The 20,996-nt window shown below is 56.0% G+C and overlaps 1 protein-coding gene across 17 annotated transcripts in view; it reads left to right on the top strand.

Annotated features, from left to right (window-relative positions):
* Positions 1 to 7,117: 7,117 nt before the first annotated feature.
* IGSF9B (immunoglobulin superfamily member 9B) overlaps positions 7,118 to 20,996 on the top strand; it is a 48,683-nt gene continuing 34,804 nt past the window's right edge. For all 17 annotated transcript variants that reach the window (XR_004435702.1, XR_004435701.1, XR_004435700.1 and 14 more), the window contains exons 1-3: positions 7,118 to 7,415; positions 17,751 to 17,948; positions 19,659 to 19,805. Coding sequence is in view for 5 of the 17 variants with exons in the window: in XM_033204534.1 (XP_033060425.1) it covers positions 7,352 to 7,415; positions 17,751 to 17,948; positions 19,659 to 19,805 (409 nt within the window). In the remaining 12 variants the exon portion in view is untranslated. The remainder of the gene's footprint in view (positions 7,416 to 17,750; positions 17,949 to 19,658; positions 19,806 to 20,996) is intronic.

The raw sequence follows: 20,996 nt of genomic DNA, 5'->3' as shown, positions 1-20,996 counted from the left end.
GTCTCTCCCTCTCCTTTCTTGAAGACTGAGTTCAGACTTCACTTCCTTTACTCAGCCCTCACCATCTGCGCCATCTCCATTTTCTTTTCTTTTTTTTAATTTTTGAGATGGAGTTTCCATCTTGTTGCCCAGGCTGGAGTACAATGGTGCAATCTCGGCTCACTGCCACCTCCACCTTCCAGGTTCAAGTGATTCTCCTGCCTCAACTTCCTGAGTAGCTAGGATTGCAGGCGACTGCCACCATGCCAGGCTAATTTTTTGTATTTTTTTTTTAGAGGTGGGGTTTCACCATGTTGGCCAGGCTGGTCTCGAACTCCTGACCTCAGGTGATCCGCCTGCCTCGGTCTCCCAAAGTGCTGGGATGACGGGTGTGAGCCACCATGCCACTGTCCTGTTCTACTGCAATTCAAGTCTGGGCCATCCTCACTCTTGAGACGGTGTAGACAGAGTTTAATAAGTGCCGTTCATGTGGTCAGCCTTGTTTTTCCATCCAGGTGCTGAGGTCCTGAGCGACTGAGCCTGTGGCTGGTCACTTTGGTATTCTCCGTAGGGCCTAGCACAGTGCTGACTGCAGGCTGGTGTCCAGGTGCTACTCATTCATTGTGGAATCCCTTCTGCTGGCGCTTCTTGAGCGTAGGCCCTGGGCCTGTCTGTTTCTGGCATTCTGGCATGGCTTGCTCCTTGGCTGACTCCTCGTAGCTTCTTGAGCCACTGCTCGAGTCCACCTTTTGGCAGTTTCAAGGTTGTCATTTGCCTGAGTCCAGGACTCCATGTGCCTCTGTGGAAGCATCTATGCTGTACTAGAATCCCTGGCTATCCAAGCCTTGGGGAGAAAGCCAGGTCCCATTTTCTTCCTGTATCATGTCACAGGGACATGACATTGGGCTGTTGGAGAGTCTGTGACAAACTGCCCATTAGAGTCCTCAGATCCTTCTCTCCTGGGCCTTAGCTCCCACTACCTTCTATGGTCCCTTTTCCAGATGGAGGAAGTAGAACTCCAAGAGAATGACCCACACCTTCGGGCTGCTGGGGCCAGAGCTGGATGGTGCAGTGGAGCCCTGACTCTAGTTTTCTTCCAGACTTCTGGATGCCAAGTGTTTGAGTGAAGTTCACTGCTGCCCGTCTGTCACTGTGCCTTGCAGCTGGGGCCTGTGGCCATGGACAGACAAGGGCATACTCAGGTGGGCCAGAGTAGCCCCAGGAGGCCTGAGAACAACATTTTTAATGATGCAGCCACTGGCAAGGTGAGGAGTTGCAGAACAGTGAGGGTGACATGTTCCTGGGGGCCAGTTCACAAGCATGGCTATCTATATAGGGCTCCTGAGTTCTACGGGACAAATTTCATGCAGATTGATGAACTTCCTTTCTGTAGTCCTACCTTAAGTCACACAACAATGAAATATGTCTTCTCTGAGATTGTTCAGAGCTGGCCTGGAACACCAAGAAAAAAGAGGAGAGGGATTAATAAGGCTGAGGGTGCTGTCCACCTAGCTTTCAAATAAACTTATCCTAAATTATAGGTCTACTTTCTCCCTTGAGCAAGGACTCCTCCCTTCTCAGCTAGGCAAGAAATGAATACAGTTCAGCTAAAATTCTAGTTTCTTTATCATTAACTTCTACTACATTGCCACAAACAAATCTTTAAGAATTTGGACTTCAGGCTCAGCATGAGAGAATTCTGCTCTGTAGAGATGCATGTTTACACCTGTGCACACACAAATGACCAGGACAGGTTATGAGAGAGTGTCATCTGCTGTCCACTTGCATATGTGGGCAGCAGTTGGCATACATGCTACCTCTGCCATATGCGTGGGATGGTGAGAGCACAGGGAAGCAACATTAGGATGAACCCTTGCAATGCATGGGATTTGGGTTGACCCTCTTCCTGGGCTGTGGACTCATCTGGATGAAATATAAAATGATGCTATGGTGGTTGGAAAGGGTATCTTAAGCTAGGAAGGGCTGGATCACTCTCTGGGTCAGTTACCACCACCTAACCAAGCTGTGGCCTTCAGAGGAAATTGCACCTCAACAGAACTCTGGACATTGTAGCAATTTTTCAAAAAAATGTGATCTTATTCTATCACCTGGCCTGGAGTACAGCGGTGCAATCATAGCTCACTGCAGCCCAGAACTCCTGGGCTCAAAGGATCCTCACACCTCAGCCTCCCAAGTAGCTGGGACGACAGGAGCATGCCACCGTGCTGGCTAATTTTTTTTTTTTTGAGACGGCGTCTCGCTCTGTCGCCCAGGCTGGAGTGCAGTGGCGCGATCTCGGCTCACTGCAAGCTACGCCTCCCGGGTTCACGCCATTCTCCTGCCTCAGCCTCCCGAGTAGCTGGGACTACAGGTACCCGCCACCTCGCCCGGCTAGTTTTTTGTATTCTTTTGAGTACAGACGGGGTTTCACCATGTTAGCCAGGATAGTCTCGATCTCCTGACCTCGTGATCCGCCCATCTCGGCCTCCCAAAGTGCTGGGATTACAGGCTTGAGCCACTGCGCCTGGCCAATTTTTTAACTTTTTTTGCAGAGATGAGATCTTGCTTTGTTACCCAGGCTGGTCTCGATTTCCTGACTTCAAGCAATCCTCTTGCCTCAGCCACCCAAAGTGCTGGGATTATAGGGGGGAGACACCGTGCCCAACCTGGTAAATTTGACTCATAATGAAGTTTGCGTTTGAATAAGACAAAGTCTTCAGGAATTTATGTTTGGAGAGGACAAGATGGATGGTTAGAATATCTACTTGGGTCCAGAAAAACAACTTAAGACCAGAGGCCATCCACCCGAGAGACAAGCAGGGAGCCAGGAGAGACGAAAGTCATGTGAGGTGCCTGCAATGTTCTGGGAGGATTTTGAGCCTAGATGAAAAATTCTCCTCTGGTTCTCCAGCATTCAGATGGCATATCATTGGACTTCTCAGCTTCCATAATTGCATGTGCCAATTTCTATAATACATCCCATTATATCTCTATATGTATATTTGATATCAATATTGATGTCTATATCAATCCTATTAGTTACATTTTTTTCCAGAGACCTCTGATATATACCTTTCTTTCTAGTTATTTCTTCTAACAGTCATTTTTTTTGCTTCAGTTTTGAAGACTGTTTTCATTGCAAATTGTATCATCCAAAAGTGGCTGCAACACTCTCTCCCATCCCATAAGTTCTTCTTAAAATGTGATGGGGGCCAGGTGCGGTGGCTCACGCCTGTAATCCTAGCACTTTGGGAGGCCAAGGTGGGTGGATCATGAGGTCAGGAGTTTGAGACCATCCTAGCCAATATGGTGAAACCCTGTCTCTACTAAAAATACAGAAATTAGCCGGGTGTGGTGGCGTGTGCCTGTAGTCCCAGCTACTCAGGAGGCTGAGGCAGAAGAATCACTTGAACCTGGGAGGCGGAGGTTGCAGTGAGCCAAGATCACGCCACTGCTCTCCAGCCTGGGTGACAGAGTGAGATTCTGTCTCAAAAAAAAAAAAAAAAGTGACAGGGACACTGTTCTACTGCGAGCTGGGGAACTGCATCCTCTCCCTCTGAATTGGGGCAGGTTTTTGACCCTGATGGAAGTGATGCTGTGTCTTCTAAGGCTAGGATATGAAGGGTAATATGCCTTTCACCTGGTTCTACTGGACGCCAGCTTTTGGAACCTCGCCACCATGCTTTGAGGAAGCCCAGGCAGCCTGCAGAGAGGCCCACTTGAGGAAGAATCACAGCCCTTTGCTGGCAGCCCAGGCTAACAGCCAGAGTCAACCTACTAGCCACGTGCGTGAGCCATCCTGGTCATCCTGAAAGAAGAAAGGTCCACACCCCACTGGAGCTGATGCAATATGAAGTACAGAAGAGCTGTCCTCACCAACCAGTGTCCAAATTGCAGATTCATGAGCAAATGAATGAGCCTTATTGCTTTAAGCCATGATATTTTGGGCTGGTTTTACATGGCAAGACAACTGATACAGTTCCCTATTTATGTAAACACTAAACATGCTCTTTGGTGTTTGTGTTGAGTAAATTGCTCTTATTTAGAGCTGGCTCTCCTTTTCAGAAGCAGCTGTCCCAACAATTGTTCTACCCTGGCTTCTGCAATGAGGTCTGGAACCACTGAGGAAGGTGAGAAGTGACAGGCGAGTGAACTATTGTTTTTGAGTCCTCCTTGTTCAATGACTGTGAAGAGGGAATGAGGATAGTTTCCTCTTCTCCTACCCTTGAAGCTTCTGTTAGCCCTTTTTCTCACATGTCCTCCAGAGGCCTCTAGGGATGTGTAGGTAGGTGGCTGCATGTGGTTTTTATTCATAGATACATTGATGGGATTATTGTTTTGTATTTCCAACAAGTCAATGCCTCTTAAAAGAAGATGACAGACACTCCCATATCTGATAAACATAGCATCCCTGGATATATTACTGCGTTTATTAGTGACATCAATGACATTCAGGTACACCTAGGACCTGCTCAGGAAAGTGGCTCATGTTCCTCCCTCATGTGCCTCTTGGACATCTGGGGTCTATGCTCCCCTTGAACACTCAACTGGATGTGTCTACGCTAGGAAGGGGCAGCCATCCGTTCTGGGTCCAAAGCTCAGCCATATGCCAAGAGGAAAAGATTTGATCAGACTCACTCCCCACTGTAAGCTCATACAGTATCTCTCTCTTTAGCTGATCTGAAACCCAGTTGAGATATGTCTAATGATGATGATGATGAACTTTTCCCTTTCTATCTTAATTTTCTTCCCCTTCCTCTCTGCCTTCATCCCTTGTTCCACGGTTTCCAGTAGAATTATCCAGAAGAAATTTATTCTCCTCTTTAGACAGATCTTTTAAACCCCTTCCCAACCCAATTCATGTTCTAAAGCTTGTTACGTGTTTTTTCTTTCCAATTTGACAGACACTTTTGTTGTTGTTGTTGTCTGTTTTTTAACAGGGTCTCATTCTGTCACCCAGGCTGGAGTGCAGTGGCATGATTACAGCAGCCTAGAACTCCTGGGCTCAAGCAATACTCCTGCTTCAGCCTCCTGAGTAGCTGAGACTACTGGCATGAGCCTCCACGCCCGCCATCCCTTCTGATAGACAACTCTACTTTAGCAGAAGCTACAACCCTGGGTAGGACAAATGGATGGTCCAAGAAAGCAGTCAAGATGGGTGGTGAGAGTGGCTCCATCTTTTTCCTTGCCCTGCACGCCCCTAGGAGAGGGTTTCTCTGAGACCTGTTGTTTCCCACTCCATACCTAACAATGGTGAGGAATTGGGGCCAGCCTTTGCGGATCCAGCACTTTTCTCTAGGCCACAGTTAGCTGCTTAGAGGTTTTGGGAGGAGAAGGATCCTGTTATGACCAATTCTGCAAATGGATTCCAATATGTCTTTACAGTCCTGGGGCCCTGGGAAAGTGTGTAAGTGTGTGTGTGTGTGTGTGTGTGTGTGTGTGTGTTGGGGGTGGAGTTATTCCGGGTCATGCTACCTGGAAATCACTGCATCAATGAGACCTGAAGCAGCTCACTTAATTGCCCCCAGAAAGGCATCTTTGCCCAAGAAGATAACCAAAATCATGGCTCAGGGAGAGATGGGCCCAGGTTATGCATCTTGAGTATGTTTGCACGGGTGGAGGGGTGGGTAGGGTAGAAGGTTATTCAAGAGTCCTGGTTCTCCACATCTATCCAGGCCCTCAACCTTTATCCATGTGCTCACTGACTGCTCTGTTGGGGGCCTCTTTCCGCCTAGGGGCTGGCGGTGAGCTAAGAGGCTTCTGGTGTCAGGGAAGGCTCCACTTTCCGTATTCAAGGCCACTTTCCGTGCATGTGTGTGCACCTGTGCGCACGCTTTCCCAGGAGCAAGCCTCTTTGCTGTTTTCGGAGCTTCGTGTCCTGGAGCCAGGGCTTTGTGCTAATGAGTGCTTTGAGAGGATGAAATTCCTGAGCTCTCGCTCGCTGACCCTCTGCCTTCCTTCCTTGGCCAACAGCCCGCCCCAGGGAGCGGTGTGATTCTTACCACTGCCTTCACTCCTTGAAAGAACAAACATCTTCACTGCAGCCTGTGAGCGCTGGTGTGAGGTGATTGTTTCTAGTAGATGTTTCCATGACACTCATTTATTTCTTCTACAAATACAACTGTATTGGGGGAGGGGACGGAGACAGGATAGGGTAGGGAGACTGGAACGTACGAAGACCTTCCAGTTTCCTATTTACATTCCTCTGTAGGATGAGAAGCCCCTTCCCTTTCCCTGGGTCTCCACCATCCCAGACTCCTAAAGCGTCCCCCAAACCCATCTTGGTTTCGTGCGGTAGAGACGGGGCTGGGCTCCGAGTAAGGTGGGGAGGGGAGGAACCATGTGCGTGAGGAAGCAGCTTTTATCAGGAGAAGTGGGAAAAAGCCCCAACTTTGACTGCTCGGAGTCGGGATTCAGTAATGACGAGCAGCAGTGACCAGCACTGGGGGTGGAGTGTGTGTGCACGAGTGTTCCTGAGGGGTCTGTGGCACTTCGCAGCTGAGCCAATGACTCACTCTAAATCTTAGCGACTTTGAGAGGTCATTTTAGTCATCCCCCGGTCTGCATCACGTTTGGAGGGGGTGGTGCGCTGCTCTGGGGACGTGTCTGGGTGCGGAGGGAGTGGGGGTGGGGAGGCGGCGCGTGACCTCTGAGTTGAAAAGATCTCGGGCGAAGGACGTTCCCCGGCTCTTCCGGGCCGCCGGCTCCTGGGTTTCCCCATCATAGAATCAGCATGGTCCTCTCGGGAACTGCTGTTTGCAGGATGGAAACCGGATGTTGGGTTCCATGAGTGGGCGGGGGCTCCACTTCCCTCAGACCTGTCCGGGGTAATTGCGACCCGTCAGGGTCCCGTTAGAAGCTACCATTTCCTTCACTCACCAGAAACTTGCCACGCAGTGTGAGGCGAGAGAGAAGCGAGCAAAGACGCTACACCGCCTTCTCCCCGGCAATGCGCATGATTCTGCGGCTCTGTGCTCGCCACACTTCAACGCACCTTGAAATGGGCTCGCCTCCTTCGCGCGGCGACGGGCGGACGGCTGAGCCAATCGGAGCCCTGGATTGAGGGAGGCGTCCAATAGGCGGGCGGCGGGGGCGGTTCCGGAGGCCCGGCCCGGCTAGGCTTCACCGTGGACCTGGCTGCGCTCCGCCCGGGCGAGTAGTGCAGGTGCCGCTGCGCCGGGGCCGGGGAGGCGCGCGCCGAGCCGAGCGGAGCCCAGGAGGGATGGAGAGCTGGCCGCCCGGGCTGCAGGAGCACCGGCGCGGGGCGTAGGCGGCGCGAGGCGGGCGCGAGGCGGGCGCTCGGGCGCGAGGCGCGTGCGGGCGCGGGAGCACTTTGCGATAGGATGAGGCTCCGGGCTGGCGCGGTAGTACTATGATTTGGTATGTGGCCACTTTCATAGCAAGTGTGATCGGCACCCGAGGGCTTGCGGCTCAAGGTGAGTTGAAGTGCGGCGTTTCTCCCCTGCTCCTCCCGGCGCGCTCGGCCCCCTCGGTTTCCCGGTTCCTCGGCCCCCCGGTTCCCCAGCTCCCCAGCGCGCCTTCCCGCGGGCGAGGCTCGGGCTCCGGCGCGGGCCAGGCGCGCCGGGGAGCACTGCCGGGGAGGGCCTGGGGGCCGTGGGCTGGAGGGGCGGGCGGGAAGGGCCAGAGCCCACGGGCTGCCGGGCACCCGGGGAAAGGACGCAGTGGAACCCAGGTCGACTTCGCCCACCACGGGCCCCGCGGTGCACACCGGCGCGCCGAGCCCGTCGCCTCCTACCCGGCGGCCGCCTCCCAGAGCTGCGGGAAACTCTAGCTGCGGGAGTTTGCGGTCTCCGGGAAGGCTGCAGCACGCTCGAGCCCCGCGCCGCGAGGAGCGCCTGCGGGGAGGCGCGACCCGGAGGATCCCTGGGACTCGTGGCACACGAGTCTAAGGCCCCGGGTTCGCGGCCCTGCGGGCGCCCACCGCTTCGCTCGCGCCCCTCCTGCCCACACATCTTGGCAGCTGGAGGTCGGAGGCCCCTAACAGGGGCGCCTGATGAGAGGAGGATTGATGAGGCCGGCTTCGAGGTGTGTCCGCTTTTGGCCGGACCCGGCCGGCGCCCGCGTCTCTCAGCCGCACCTGGGCCCAGGCCAGGCAAAAGTTCCCCGGGAGCGCGCCGCAGCCGCGCGGGCCCCACGCCGCCCTCCCCGGCTGCGAGGCAGAGCTGGATGGGGGCTGGAGGGAGGGGGGAGGAGAGGGGTCCCCACGCTGTGAATCCGAGCGGAGGGGGGATTTTCTCTTTCCGCTTTCCTGGGTCTGAGCTGGGGGAGACGCAGCGGGGAAGCCACCGAGTTGGGTGATGCGTGCGTGAGCGCGCGGGCTTTTGGTTTGGCGATGGGCAGAGCGACCTACAAGCCTCTGGGTGGCAGCCCCGGCTTTCTGCCCTTGTATGGACGTGGGAGCGGAGCCTGGAGGGAGCCAGGACTGTGAGCTCAGGGCTGTCAGCGCGCAGACACGACCCGGCTGCGGGCAAGTTCACCAAGCCGGAGGAGATGGCGGCGGGAGAGAACCGCTGTGGGTGGGAGTCAGCAGGCAGGACTCGCCGACGGAGCACCCTTTCCCAGCGGCGTGGGGCACCGGGTGGGCTGGAGGCGCCTCTCGCGGGGTCCCCTCGTCACCGGTCTGTGCAGGGGGGAGTGCTTCAAGAAACTTTCTGGAATGGAATGAATATGTCGCCTCTGCTTCTGGGGTGGGGGGTGGTGTCTGAAAACAGAATGAGCAGAGGGCGAAGGGAAGGGTGATTTTGTTAACTGACATGTTGGTCCGGGTGGTTTTAAAACTCTTCGTTTGTCAAGGGTGATGGCGGAAGCTTACGGAACGCGGGGTGGATGTGAGGTGGGTCGGGCTGCGCTTGACAGTCTGCCTGTAGCCTCATCCTCTCCCCCATTTCCTTGCCGTCTTCCAATGCCCGCATCCTTCTCCCCTCCCGTTTTTGGTATGTTCCTGCTATGGGACTGTCCCTGAAAGCACAAAAGGATGAGCTGGGATCTTTGAATAGAAAAGGGACGCTGAAGGAAGGCTCTGAAATAGCGTACAAACCTAAGTCAGGGTGGGCAATGGACTTCTTTGCAAGTTTGAGCCCAGAATAAAGGAAAATGAGTTTATACTGCAGCAACACACAGAATTGCAAGATAGAAGGAAGGGCTTCCCAAAATTGAAGGTTGCCCGGCATGAAGGTTATGCCCTCTTTCAGGGTGCAGAGCGGTCCTTCTGTCTGGAATGGCTGGACATGTACCCCTGCCTGGAAGCAGAGCGTGACCTTACTGGTCTTGGGGTCTTTTTTAGCCTCAAGTGCTCTGTGTGTGGTTAGTTAAGGACCTAGGTCTAGAGCCATATGACTGGGATTCGAATTCTGGCTCTGCCACCTGCTGACCCTGTGACCTTGGGCAAATTCTCAACCTCTCTAAATGTCACTTGCTTCAGTAGAAAATGTGCTAACAGTATGCGCTTTTAGGGTTTTTAGGTGGACATGAGTGTTATAAGGAAACAAACAACTACCTGTTATATAGTATGTGCTCAGGAAATACTAGCATCATTTTCTCAGTGTCCCTGGGATTCCAGGATCCTCCTCAGTTTCTTTCCCTTGGGCCATTCAGGGCACTAGGAGCTGGGAGTATGTTGCAGGGAGTTCAGAAGGCTGCCCGTGTCAGGAAGTAAGACCTCTTTCTGGGCTGACCTTGTCTGGGCAGAACCTCTCGTCCCTGGCATCCCAGGGACACATGTGCAGGGTGTGCAGGCCTCAGAGCTGCTTGGAAGTCCTTTGCAAGGTCTCCAAAGCTGGAGTGTTGTCAGTGGCCAGAGGTTTGTGGAAGGACACAGCCCGGGAGGTGAGGGCTTACAGCACACAGCCTCTGGAGGGAGAGGGTGGGTGCCCGCTCGCGTGAGCAGCACCAGCCAGTGTTCACATGCTGGTGAGGCTCCCTGTGAGAGCTCAGCTGTTCCCTGACTGGCAGAGGTGACTTCTGGGGAAGTCCCTCAGCAGGAGGGACTTTGAGATGCCACCCTTGGGAACTGGCCATAGCAGGGGCTGCTCTGGCAGAGGGAAGAAGGGATGGTGTTGTGTTGGGACCCAACTCCATCAGCCCTCGGGTGCGGGACAAGGCTGGAATGGGCTCTTCCTTTTGACTTTGAGTGTGTGTGCCTGGGAGGTGATTAAGGTCAGTGGACGGGTTGGGGGAGTGTGGAGAAGAGAGGGGCTGGAGTGGTACACAGAACCTGGAAGACAGTGATTGGTATAGACTCAGTATCTCAGATGGCTGCTGAGCCCGCCCGAGGGAGTTCCTACTCTGTGGGAGGACCCTGGGCCGTGCTTAGCTGACTGTGGACCTTGGATAGGGGAGGCAAGTCTGGGACTTTCCTCCCACGCCTGCCTTCTCTGTCTGCCACAGATTCTGTGGTTTCATTATCCCTGACTACAGTGTCCCCAAATACAATGAGGTTCTGACTCAGATCCTGCTAGTAGTTGGACCATTGCCCTCTACTTTCTACCTGGCCTTGACCTACCCTTCTTCCTTTTGGTAATGAAGATGGGAGGGTGGAGGTTTGGACTCAGAGGTTGCTATCAAGACCCCGTGGTGAGCCTGTCAGCTGAGAAGGACTTAACTCAGGAAGTGGTTAGTGGAGGGATGGATGTGTGTGTGTGTCCTCAGCACACACACGCTGGGGACAGGAGTGTGTCTGGCAGCCCGTGCCCTGGGGGATGTGAAAAGGGCTTGGCTGAGGGCAGTGGGAAAATCAGCTTTCAGCTGCGGGCCTGTGGCCCTGCATGTGCTGGTCTTGGAGTTGCAGGGTTCCAGACCTGGAGTGGTTTCCTGTTTATGGCTCTGAGAAAGAAAGGTAGGATCTGGTTACAAAAGAGCAGAGGCTGCCTGGCTGGAAGATTCTGAGCCCCAGCATCACTCTGGCCCTCACTCCAACCTCCTGTGCCTTTGCCCTCTCCCCAGCCCGGGTGCTGGCTTGTGCCTTCTTCCTTGGCCCTCTCTTCCTCAGCCCTGCTGGCTGCTCCCTGCTGGGTGCTTCAAGATGTGGGGGTGGGAGATAAGCTCTAAAGAGGGCTGGCCCTGAGATTTAAGGTAGCCCTCTTCTCCACATCCTGTGGCCTTCTCAGGCTGGGGTGCAGGGTACTTAAGGAGCAGTCCCCTTCCACCTGCTTCCTAGAAGAGGGGAAGCAGCTTGTGTGAAGAGTGGATCTGAATGGTCAAAGAGCTGCAACTGTTGACAGCTTCCAGCTGTCCAGAAGTGTGTGTGCGCACATGCATATGTGTGCACTTGTGTGTGTGCATACACACATGTTCCTGTGTGTACATGTGTGCCCCTGCATGTGTGCATATATGTGCCCCTGTGTGTATGCATGCCAGCATGTATATGCATCGCATACGTGTGCACACCTGTATGTGTGTGCACATGTGCCCATACGTGTGCATGCACATGCATGTATGCCTGTGTGCCCATACATGTGAAACCTGTATGTGTGCATGCTCACAAGTGCTTGAGTGCCTGTGTGTCTGTGTGCACGTGCGTGGAGTGGCAGGGTGGGGAATTTAGTGTGCAGACACGAGGTGGGGGCCACTCTTCTCCGTGCTGCAGCCCTGAGAGCAGAGAGACCCTTGGAGCCAACTTCTTGCCTTCGTATCTCCTCCCACTGTGCCGAGATCCCCTTGGTGCTGGAGTCTGGGCAGCACGGAGATTATTAGGAGCCTAGGGCCTCTCTGTCTCCCTGAGGGTGTGGCTGTGGTCTCAGTTGCTTACTCCAGAGGACTCTGGTGTTGGACAGGCAGCTTATGCCCATTCCCCACAAGGCGCTGCCCATGGGTGTGAGCCCAGTCTGCTGGAGGCAGCTGACCTATTTTTCTTGGGAATCTTCCTGCTTTTCTGTTCTCTCTTGCGTGAATAAGCAGGAGATGGGGCCTCCAAGAGGGCTCTGGAGACAGAGTCCATGTGCGCCAGGGCTGGGAGGAGTCTCAGCCGGCCTGACGGTCCTTTCTGAGAAGGCCCCGCTCAGCCTGGCTTTCGGTCCCCCGTGGCCCCTTGCCTCCCTCCCAGTCGTATATGCCACCGAGATGGAGCGGGGGCCTGTGACTTGCACACAGGCACAGACTGTATGAGGTGAGTCACTGTCTTCATTTTCTGGCTTCGGAGTAGGAATGTTGATGTTGCCCAGGGAGTAAACACGGGACTTCGGCCTCCCACGGACTTACTGCCTCTATCTGGCACCCGACCATGGAGCCCAGCCTCCTGGGGGCTGAGCCCACGGTGCCCTCAGTTGGCTAGACTGCCTGCCGGCTGAAGGGGTGCGTGCACCTGGGCCCTGCGAGTGCCAGGCAGGCCTCTGCCCAGGTAGGGAGGGGGCAGAGGGGGTGTGGCTTTGCCTCTGCTGAGGAGCCATTAAAGGAGTGGAGCCCAGATTGAATTACTGACTTCCTTCCTGCCAGTGGCTCCTGGGGAAAGGACTCTTGGAAATACAATCTAGCTGAGAGCAAATTAAGGTTGCTAATAGCATCCTGGCCTCACAGCTGCTGGGGGAGCCCAACCGAGAAGGGTCAGGGCAGAGCGGCCCCTGCAGAAGGAAGGAGCCTGCCGACCTTGCACCTCCCCAGCGCCTCTCTCTCCTTAAGGAGCGGCTAGGGCTCCCTGACCCCTGGCTTCCGAACCTGAGAGGTTTGGTGGCGAGTGGGGGCCTGGAGGATTGTGAGGGCACTAAGGGGCGATCACTGAAGGGTGGAAACACTCTGAGGTGCTGTCGGGTTTTGTGGGGGCTTTCCTGCAGGCAGAAGGGTGTGCAGAACAGCCTGTACCTGCCTGCCTTCCTGTAGCGAGAACAGGACGCCGTCGGCGTTTTGGGCCGGGTCTCTCCCCCGCCGCCTCGTCCTTTCTGGGTGTTTGCTGTGCTTTGGGTCCCGCCTTCCTCCTGCCTTCCTCTGGGCGTGTGCCTCCCACTTTGTGAGAGCTCCGGGTCTGCCGGCTTCCTGGAATCTCCTGGAGCCTCCTGGCTTGTCAGGGAGGAGGGGTTGGGGGACTATTGGGGGCTGTGCCTTTTTTGGACTCAGCAGGGATTATTTTTAGGCTGGCAGATGGAGGTGGCGGTGGCTGTCGCTGGTATTATTAGACAACAGGCCTGTGGTTTGGAAGTCTGGTGCCCGGAGGAGGAGGAGGAGGAGGAGGAGGAGGAGGCTGCAATAAGGACTTACACTAATGAGCAACGGAGGCTGGTGCTCGCTCCGTTCCCCCCTTCCCCAGCCACCAGCCAGACCTAGCGAGGGGTCTGAGTCTCAGGCAGAAGGCCACGCTCCTCAGAGCGGGTCAGAGCCCACCCGGCTGCCTTCTGAGACAGGCCCACCCTATGGTCCTAGGCTTCAGGGCCTGGACTGGCAAAACCTGTCCCAAGTGTGGTATGGGAGTTGCCGACCTCTGGCTCAGGCCCTAAGAAAGGGAAAAGTGAGAGACAGTGGGTGAAAGGCCGTGGTCCCGAGGCCTGGGTCGGGCCAGGATGACCTCTGTGCCACCTGCTTTCTGAGAAGTCAGGGACCCCATCTGTGCATCAGGCACAGCTGGAACTGAGTAACTTTGGGTGAGCGGCGCAACTCCCCGTTTGCTCATTTTTCAGTAGGAGAGAGCGGTGCTTGTGTCAGGAGGGCCACTGTGGGCAGGGATTGAGATTCCCTGCGTTCCCAGCACAGCCTAGTGTGCAGCAGGCACTCACAGCGTGAGAGGCTTGCATGCCAGCTGATGCTCGCCTGGCCCTGCTCCTCACACCTTGCCCTGCACTCCTTCCTCTGTTTAGAGTAGTCCTGCTCTCAGGTACCCTCCTCCCCCCAGCCCTTCCCCGGCGGAGCAGCTCCAGGTTGTGAGTGCTGGGCATGGGCTGTGCCAGGCCCTGGATGCCTCATGGTTCTGCACAGGGGGTCCAACAGCAGCCCTGGACTCAGCCAGCCACTGGGTACCACCTGGCCCCGAGAGCGGGAGATTTTTACCCTGTGGGCTTCCAAAAAGGTCAGCCAGACCTCCAGGGGCTACCTCATCTTTCCTCGCCCTCCTGCTTCCTCTTCCCCGCCATAACTGCTCCAAAGGGAGCTGGGCACACCCCCAAGATACAGATTTACTAGGTTCTGGGCACTGCTATTTCTGGCCTTCTCTAAAAAGAGTGAGACCTATGGCACCACATGGATGCCTTTCACTGTGCCCACCCCGACAATGCCAGTTTTCCCCCTTTGAGGGAGGAGCCTGGCCCTTCTGGGCTGCTGTGATGGGAGAGGGGCTCAGCACCCTCCACCCTCCCCTTCCTCTCTTCCTCCTGTTCCTCCCCTTTCTCCCTACTCTCTTCAGGAGCCAGCCCCTCCCCCTTCCAGTCTCCGATCTGCCCCCACCCAGGCTCTGGGGTGTTCTGACAGTCTGTGTCTGTATCCAGCTGGCCTGAACTCACCCTCCCAGGGATGGGCTCTGCCCCTGTCCCTTCCTCCGCTCTCCTCTTTGCTCTCGGCTTTGCACCTCTTTCGCTCCTGGATGTGGGTTTGGTTTCCCCCTATATTTGGGTTTCTCTATCTCTCCACCATCTTCCCTCTTTACTGCCAGCCTGATTACTTTTTTTCACATTGAGCTTTTCTGGAGAGAGTGTGTTATTAGACATACTTTGGCTCAGAAACGATCAGGCTTAGGGAGAAGTGCTTGTGGGTGATGGAGTGAGAGAACATGCCGTGCGTGTGTGTGTGCGTGCGCATGTGTGTGTGAAGGAGATGACAGAAAACCGATAAATATTTTAGGATCCAGAAAAGCAAGAGGGCTTGGACCCAGGATGGAGGCCAGACATGGGCGCCCACACCACTGCTTTATTCTGGGGAAGCTCCCTCTCATTTTGTCTTGCTTATCCTCTTTGGGATGTGTCCTTTCTGCAGCTGCCTCTGCCTGGTTGAAAGGGTCTTTGGGAAGAGATGCTGGGAGGGGACTGCCTGCCTTGGGGGTAGGCCTTGGGTTGGGTGCTCAGTGCTTAGCCCAGGGGCTGGCTAGGGCTGGGGTGGGAGCCCAGGGCTGGGGAAGGTTTGAAGAGCCTGCCTCATTGCTATGCAGTGAGAATGAGGCAGGCTAGGCGCACATGAACAGCCTCACAGCGGGAACCCATGTCAAAGCCAACCCACCTCCTGGCGTTGTCCCCTAGAGCCCTCCCCCGGAAGCCAGCTCACCAGAGCAAAACTTCACTGTTGGAGGTGCCTGCTGTCCCCCTAGGCCTCTGTTCCTCCTGCCTGGGCCCTAGGGCCAAAGCTCTGGGGAGGAACCACCTTCTGTTGCCCACTCTGCCCTCCTCTAGGTAACATGACACCTGGGAATAATTCCCTCCTCTTTGCCTAGGCTCCTGTAGTTTCTTATCTCCTCACAGGTCTGTGCTGTAGACACACACACACACACACACACACACACACACTGCTTCTCTGCAAGCTCATGGCACTCATTATTCACCCATTCCTCTTGGTCCAGCATCTGCCTTTGTGGTCCTGGCTGCTGGGAGGCAGGCTCTCCTGCTGAGGGCCCCTGGGGCTGTAGGGGAGGCGAGGCTGCAGCTGGGCACTCTTCCTGCTTTCCCTGAGGGGCTGGGATGCAAACTTAGCCTGAAGCAAGGTTGGGGGTGGGGGAATTGGGAAACCTGCTGGGGCCTCAGGCAGGTGAGTGCAATGCTCTGCTCTGCTCCAAAAATACTCTGTGATCTTAGCTCTTTCTCTAGAAAACAGTGATGTCACCAGGAGCCAATCAGCTTCTGGAAGGGCTTGCCTCCTCCCTCTTCCGCAACTTGCAGGGGAGGGGGAGGGGGAGAACAAGACACACAGAGATGACATACAGACAGACATGGAGAGCCACAGACAGGGAAGTACACACATGCAGAGACAGAGCCCTTGCATACAGAGAAGCAGGCAGAACCCCTCCCCTTGCATGAGCCAACCAGAACACACACACACACACACACACACACACACACACACGCTGGTAGACAGAAACAGGGAGAGAGATAGGCAGGTAGACACAGTCACCCACATAGAGCAAGAGCTAGAGAGAGACAGAGAGAGACACAGAAAGACATGGAGAAGGAGCAGGAGCCAGAGAGAGATGGACAGATAGACACACACACAGAGATGGAGCCAGCAAGACAAATAGGCAGGCAGACAGACAGAAGGAGCCAGAGAGAGACAGACACACAGAGGAGCCAGCAAGGCAGACAGACAGAGATCCAGAGAAGGAGCCAGAGAGAGACAGAGGAGCCAGTAAGACAGACCGAGATCCAGAGATGAGAGAGAGAGAGAGAGAGAGAGAGAGAGAACAAACACACACAGAGAGGACCCCGGCATGTGTGTGCGTGTGCACAGACACAGAGAGGTGGCCAGACACAGACATGAAGGGATAAGAGACAGCAAGGTGCACACAGGGGTCTGAGATGCAGAGAGAGTCAGACCCAGGCACCGGAATGGGGAATGGCAGGGGCTGGTGCTGCCCTCCTCTGGGCATCCTCCCCTGCGGGAGTCCCAGCTGGCTCTGTCTATAAGCTGCCGCTTCAGTACTGCAGCTGCTGTCCTAGGTGCTGCCCTGCAGAGTCGGGTGCCCGGCCTGGGACCAGAAGGGTCTGGGGCTGGGGAAAGTTGTGGTCAGTTGGGAGTAGGGGGTAGTACCAGGGAATGAACGGGGTGAAGCTTCCCCTCAGCCATCCTTTTCCCTGGGACGTTGCTGGACAAGGTGACCTTGTGGCCTCCCTGGCCCTGCCTGGCAGTGGAGCCTGGCGTGGGAGGAGGGCTGCACGCCTTGTTTGGGCCCAGGAATGGTGCTGCGGCGCTTGGGGTGCGTGGCTCTTCCTCTCTGCAGTGTCCTCTAGCTTGCGGTGGGGTGGAGGCCGGGCTGGTCCTCCCTCCTGCTGCCTTGCTCGCCCCCTCTGCTGCCAGCCAGGGTCGGTGTGCCCTATCCCACCGTCTGATTTCGTTTTCCTCTGCCCAAGGTGAGGATGGCCCTGGGATCTCCCTCCTCCGTCCCCAGCATGCTGCTCTCCTAATGGTGATGTCTGGGGCTTGGGCCCCTCCCACTCCCCCTCTGCAGCAGGGCTGGCACACACTGCTGGGAGGAGGGGCTGGAGAGGCCGGCTCAGCCTGCGGGGCTTTCCTTCTGGTGTTGCCACGAACAGCCTCAGCTGAGCTTGTTCGGGATTTCCCTGCTCCTGCATGGAGTACCCTTGTTTTGTGCCGTGCACATCAGGCTGAGCTGGGGGTGGGGTGGAGGAGGAAGGCTGGCGCTGTCATTTCCCACCAGGCTGTAGTGGCAAGCGTCCTGGTGCAGAAAGAATGTTCCATGTGCACAGGCAGCCACAACTGGGCAGCGCTGTGGGCCTCCAGAGGTGGGCCAGGCCCCTCACCTCCCTGTCCTGGACTCCTTGTAATTCGTGGTGCGGGATGCCAGCAGGGGGTGGGGCCGGATGACGCCTACGGCTCTTTGAGACTGGGGAGGGAAGAGCTGGCGTGTAGGACTGAAGAGAATGGCTTCCCTCTCCTTTCCTCTCCCTTCCTTTCCCCCAAGTTGTGGATGTTTGGGGGCCCCAGGACAGAGGGAGGTATGAGCAGCGAGGGGGAGAGGGATGGAAGGTGCGCGTGAGACCCTCCTGGGAGGGCATGGTAGCCCATGGAGGGCAGCTGGTGGGAGGCGGGGCCACCCTGTGACACGGGCATGGGGCTGCTGGGGCAGGATCTCTTTGTCACCTGCTTTCTGTGTCCAACCTGGCTGTCCCCATCAGGCGCCCACGGCCTGCGAGAGGAGCCCGAGTTTGTGACGGCGAGAGCTGGGGAGAGCGTGGTCCTACGATGCGACGTGATCCACCCAGTGACGGGACAGCCCCCACCCTATGTCGTAGAGTGGTTCAAGTTCGGGGTCCCCATCCCTATCTTCATCAAGTTTGGCTACTACCCCCCGCACGTGGACCCTGAGTATGCAGGTAAGGTCTGGGCACCCTGTTTCCCGCACCTTCTCCATCTGGAGTCAGCTCCTCCATGGTTCCCCTCTGGCCCCTACCTTTTCCTGACCACTCTTTATCTCTGTTTCCCCATCTCTGCCTGGTTCCTCCCATCCTTTGTTCTCTGGTAGGTTCTAATTAAGCGGTGGGAGGAGAGGGAAGTGGAGGTGATGCAGGGTAAAGCCTTCTAAACAGCCTAAAAACCCGCCTGGGGTGTGGAGAGGGCTGGGAGCCATAGGGGAAGCTGGAGAGGCCTGGGTGGGAGAGGGGATGGAGTGGACAGCAGGCTGAGTCAGGCAGCCCTGGGGCAGCGTGGCTTCCCTGCTTGGCTGCACCCACCCCTTCCCTCTTGGCTCTGAAGTCGGGGCTCCTTCCCATCCTGAGTGTATAGATGAATCTTCGGACCCCCACCATTTGCAGGTGCCTGGTCTCTGCCTCATCTGTCATGCTGTCCTCTCCTTCTCCTGGCCCCGTCTGTGTCCTGCTTGGCAGTTACTCCTGCCACCAAAGGCCTCATGACTCACTGCCGCTGCCTGCCCCCCAGCCCGCAGGAGAGGAGGGCGTGGGTGTGTGTGTGCGTGCGTGTGCGTGTCATTGAGCGAGCGTGTGTTGGGGTTGAAAGGAAGGGAGGAAGCAGGCAGGGCACTGCCTTCACTTTCATCTTTGCTGGTGGCTTCTGAGGTCTGCCCTGCCTTTCTCAGAATGCTTCCGTCCCTGTCTCTTTCACTCCTGTGCCTATGTCTCATGCTCTCTTTTTGGCCAGGGATGGCTTTGAGAGTCTAGTTTTTAGGCAGATTGCCAGCGTGAGGACAAGGAGGAGAGCAGAGGTGCTGTGATATTGGCTGGGGTGAGGGGTGAGCTAAGAGCGGGTGAGGTGGGGGGCTGACCTCGAGGGCTGCTTCACCCTGCTGGCGTCATGGAAGGGGCTTCTGCACCTCTGGCCTCCTCATTGCCACATGTGAGACACAGATGGCATCCTCCTGGGGTGGGGGATTGGAGCTGAGGAAGGGTGCCTCCAGGATGTTTGCTCTGATGGCCAAGCCATTCCTTGTTCTCAGGCTTCTGGGCCCTGCCGCCCTTATCTCCTGGGGTCACTGGGCTTTGGTAGGATACGTAGTCTCTCTGGCACTGACAGCAGGACCGGGAGGGGACCCTAGCATCCTGGTCCCCAGCCTGCCTTCCCTCTGCTCTAGAGAGGGAAGCTGGGTGAGCCAGTCCTGGGAAGCCTACTGGGACAGGCATATTGCTCAACTGAATGGAGGTGCTGCTGAGTGCGCTGGAGACCCCCCCACCCATCCTCTTCTGTTGGCACTTTTTCATTCTGTCTTTCTGTCTCTTTCATCTCTTCTCATCTCTGTATCCATCATGACGTACTTTTCTCCCAGGAGACCTCCAAAAGAATGCGAGTATTCTGAGGAACGGAGGCTGCTCTCAGTGCCAAGTGCATTGAGTTGCCTTACAGGCTGGGGCAGGGCCAGCTGGGGCGGGAGAGTGGCTCTGTGGCCTAGGTGCTAGGCCCTTTCCTTTGCCACCTGCTGCTGGAGGTGGGTCCAGCTGTTGTTCTGGGGCCCTGCCATAGGGAATGCTATGAAGATTGTGAGGGGTCCCCTGTCTTTAGCTGGGGCAGGCGGTGGGGAGCTGCTGGCCTTCCCTGATGGCCTGTGGGGCTTTTTGTCTGCTCTATTTCCCCAGGCCGGGCCAGTCTTCATGATAAGGCATCTCTGCGGCTGGAACAAGTTCGTTCTGAGGACCAGGGCTGGTACGAGTGCAAAGTGCTCATGCTGGACCAGCAGTATGACACCTTCCACAACGGCAGCTGGGTCCACCTCACCATCAACGGTGAGTGGGGGCTCCTTCCGGGCTGTGTCCACCTCACCATCAACGGTGAGTGGGGGCTCCTTCCGGGCTGGGTCCACCTCACCATCAACGGTGAGTGGGGGCTCCTTCCGGGTTGGGTCCACCTCACCATCAGCGGTGCCTGAGGGTTGTTTCTGGGGTGGGCCTGGAGGACTGCCCCGAGGGCCTGCCCCAGGGGAAGCCCTTCTCCCAACCGCACCCCACCCCGTGGCCCTTTCCTCGTTGCTGTGGTCCCATGAGACATCAGCTCGCTCCTGCAGTGTCCCCGCTGCTGTCTTCCCGAAGCCTCTCCAGGTAGTGCAGGCGCCCTGGAGCAGCGGCTCCCTGCAGGTGTGGTGCTGTCAGAGTCCTTAGAGGGACGTGGCTGCTTCAAATCAGGAGGCTGAAGCTTTAAGGTGGCAAAATTGGTCACTGCTGGGATTATTTCTCAGCCTTGGGAAGGCCCTGCTACTCCAATTCTGGTGGAAATCCTGGAGTCTCAGAGTTAGTCTTTCTTTTTAGATTGATATTTTGGTTCTCTTTAACCACATTTGATTAGTATGTACCAAGGGTGTAGTGTGTGTCCAGCTCTGAGACACCCTGACAAGCAGTCCCTGCTTGTGTGGGGTTTACCAGGTAGTAAAATGCAAGCATCCTGGGAAGAGTCACAGTTCTAATGGGCATCTGTTACTTACAACTCAGGTTAAATGACTCGTGCTGGATAAGATGCTTTTCAAGGGTCTGGGTAAGGGCAAGGAAGCCCCAAGAGCTTGCTGAGCTGCGGGAGTTGGGCTAGGCGGGCGGCCTGAGTCCCCAGCGGTGACACCACTAGGGGCTGGGTCCTCGGGGTCTCCCTGGAGGGAGAGTCTCCTCTTTGTGTCCCTGGAAGGAGGTACTCTGGAGGAGCTAGAAGACTGGAACCGTGGAGAAAAGATGAAGAAGTGGTCCCCGTAGTGGGAGGGGAGCAGGTTTTAAAAAACATTTCCTTTCGTTTTTTGGCCAAAAAATTAATAATATATCCTTCGGGCCGGGCGCGGTGGCTCAAGCCTGTAATCCCAGCACTTTGGGAGGCTGAGACGGGCGGATCACGAGGTCAGGAGATCGAGACTATCCTGGCTAACACGGTGAAACCCCGTCTCTACTAAAAAATACAAAAAAGTAGCCGGGCGAGGTGGCGGGCGCCTGTAGTCCCAG

The sequence above is a fragment of the Trachypithecus francoisi genome, unplaced genomic scaffold (assembly GCF_009764315.1).
Source record: "Trachypithecus francoisi isolate TF-2019V2 unplaced genomic scaffold, Tfra_2.0 Lachesis_group8, whole genome shotgun sequence".
Lineage (NCBI taxonomy): Eukaryota > Metazoa > Chordata > Mammalia > Primates > Cercopithecidae > Trachypithecus > Trachypithecus francoisi.
This window is presented reverse-complemented; position numbering and strand designations above follow the sequence as displayed.